Below are 1,940 nucleotides of genomic sequence, written 5' to 3' on the forward strand. Positions count from 1 at the left end.
GTGACTGCACAACGCCGTTTGATTGGTGGAACACAGTTACGTGGTAGAGCCTTAAGCGTAAGACTCTCTCTCTGTCAAAATAAAACATTAAAATGAGACGTACGCTGGGGTAAAAACCGAATACCAAAGAGGTAAAAAGAAAAGTAACGAGCCCTTGTAGCCTAATGTAGCGGAGTAAGAGTACAGTTTCTTCTTCACTAATCTACTCAAGTACAAGTAAAAGTATAGTGATTTAAAACTACTCCATGAAGTACAATTTTTTTCAAAAAACTTACTCAAGTAAATGTAACTAGTTACTATCCACCTCTGGGCGTGGCCAATATCATGAGATTCAGCTGAATTCAGGGACCAAGGATATAAGGTTTTTGATTGGTGTAGGAGTTATAGGGCATACCCCATTCTTGTTTTTATAGCGCCCCCTGTCGGTGGATATGTGTACTATTTCCTTTCCTAGTTATGTGTCACTCTCTCTACCATCCCTAAAAGTTTCACTTGTATAACTTGTAAGGTGTATGCTGCAGTTCCACTTTTATATATGGAAGAATAAAAACCCAAGCAATTTTGTGAAATCGTTCCCTCCCCCTCAGGCTTGGACCAATAATACCAGACTGCATATCAATGAAAACTGGTTATAGCAGGTCTGGCCTTGGATGGACAAGCACAATGAGGCTCACCCCATAACAGCTCTATACTCAGCTCATTGTTGCAAAAGCATTTAAGACCTCTTGTGTAGTATTAACTAACAGCATCCGAAATTCCCTATATCACTGACTTTCTCCTTTTTCTCTCCCTGTCTTTCAGACAGACTCCGACTATGTGGGCAGCATAGCAGAGAGCATCAGGAAGAAGTGAGTGATTCTAGATTACCTCCCACAGGGATCTTTCACTATTTCATCACGTTGCTGTTCCTCTTGGTTTCATATGGTCCGTTAAATGTACTTTCTGACAGCAGACAGCTTCTTGTGTCTTTGTTTCCACCTTTTTTAAACTGGAAAGGTTTTCAAAGATGAATACATTATTTACAGCAGTTTGAAGCAGCAGGATTGGACTGTATGTATGCATACACCAGTCTATTATCAGTCTGTATCACAAAGCAGGGCTGCAGTTGAGAAGGGCCTTCCACCCCACCCATTATACCTCACAGATTCAGTTCCCCTGCTCATTCTGAGTGTCATTTGTAGTCAGATGTGGGACAATTTCTTCAAGAATCATCACTGCATAAGTAACTTCACCGCATTGGAAAATGTAATGTGTTTATGTGACCCTTTAAAAGCAAAGTAAACCCCGGAGAGACGTTCCCATTTGTTTTGCATCTCTTCTTAGATCGATACAGGGTTCACATCGCAGCAAAATCTGCCATAAACAATATTTTTATATTAACAATGACTCAGATGACTATGTGTAATTGAAAGGAAATCCAACTAGCCAATTAGAAGGCTACCCACTGATTAGCCATCTGGATCTATCCATTTTGAGACAAAAACAGTCTCTTCCACTCAAGAGTTTTATCTCGAGTAGCAGAACTAATCTGCGTCTGACATCACATATCACATGACCATTCACACACTGGGTTTGTGCATGCCGGTGTAAACAGGAAGCACGTTGCCTGACGTTACTCTGCAGTTGGAAATCCTGGACTATGGATCCAGCTAATTTAAATAGCTCACAAAAATGTATTTGTGTCCATAAATAAATAGAGATAAGCATGGGGAACTTCCCATAAGGTCATCTCTCAATGCAAATCAAACCAGCTATTAGGCTAACTGAAATAACACCATGTTAGTCTGAGGTTATTTTAATTCCAAAGGCCAAGGGAACTTTGTCAGGGTGCATAGTATCCTGGGTCCATGAAATAACTGGCCTTTAATAATAAAAATCTGCCTGCCTCTAGAGGAATTTAACATAGGGGTGTGTATACTTATGCCCCCTGTATTTTAAGG

At 40.3% G+C, this 1,940-nt stretch overlaps 1 protein-coding gene across 2 annotated transcripts in view; it reads left to right on the top strand.

Moving 5' to 3' along the window:
* The window catches only part of zgc:154054 (Alpha-1,3-mannosyl-glycoprotein 4-beta-N-acetylglucosaminyltransferase B-like), a 21,259-nt gene that overhangs the window by 7,828 nt on the left and 11,491 nt on the right, over positions 1–1,940 (top strand). For both annotated transcript variants that reach the window (XM_032528378.1, XM_032528379.1), the window contains exon 5: positions 802–848. In XM_032528378.1, the coding sequence (XP_032384269.1) occupies positions 802–848 (47 nt within the window). The remainder of the gene's footprint in view (positions 1–801; positions 849–1,940) is intronic.

The sequence above is a fragment of the Etheostoma spectabile genome, chromosome 10 (genome assembly GCF_008692095.1).
Source record: "Etheostoma spectabile isolate EspeVRDwgs_2016 chromosome 10, UIUC_Espe_1.0, whole genome shotgun sequence".
NCBI classification, from domain to species: Eukaryota; Metazoa; Chordata; class Actinopteri; order Perciformes; family Percidae; genus Etheostoma; species Etheostoma spectabile.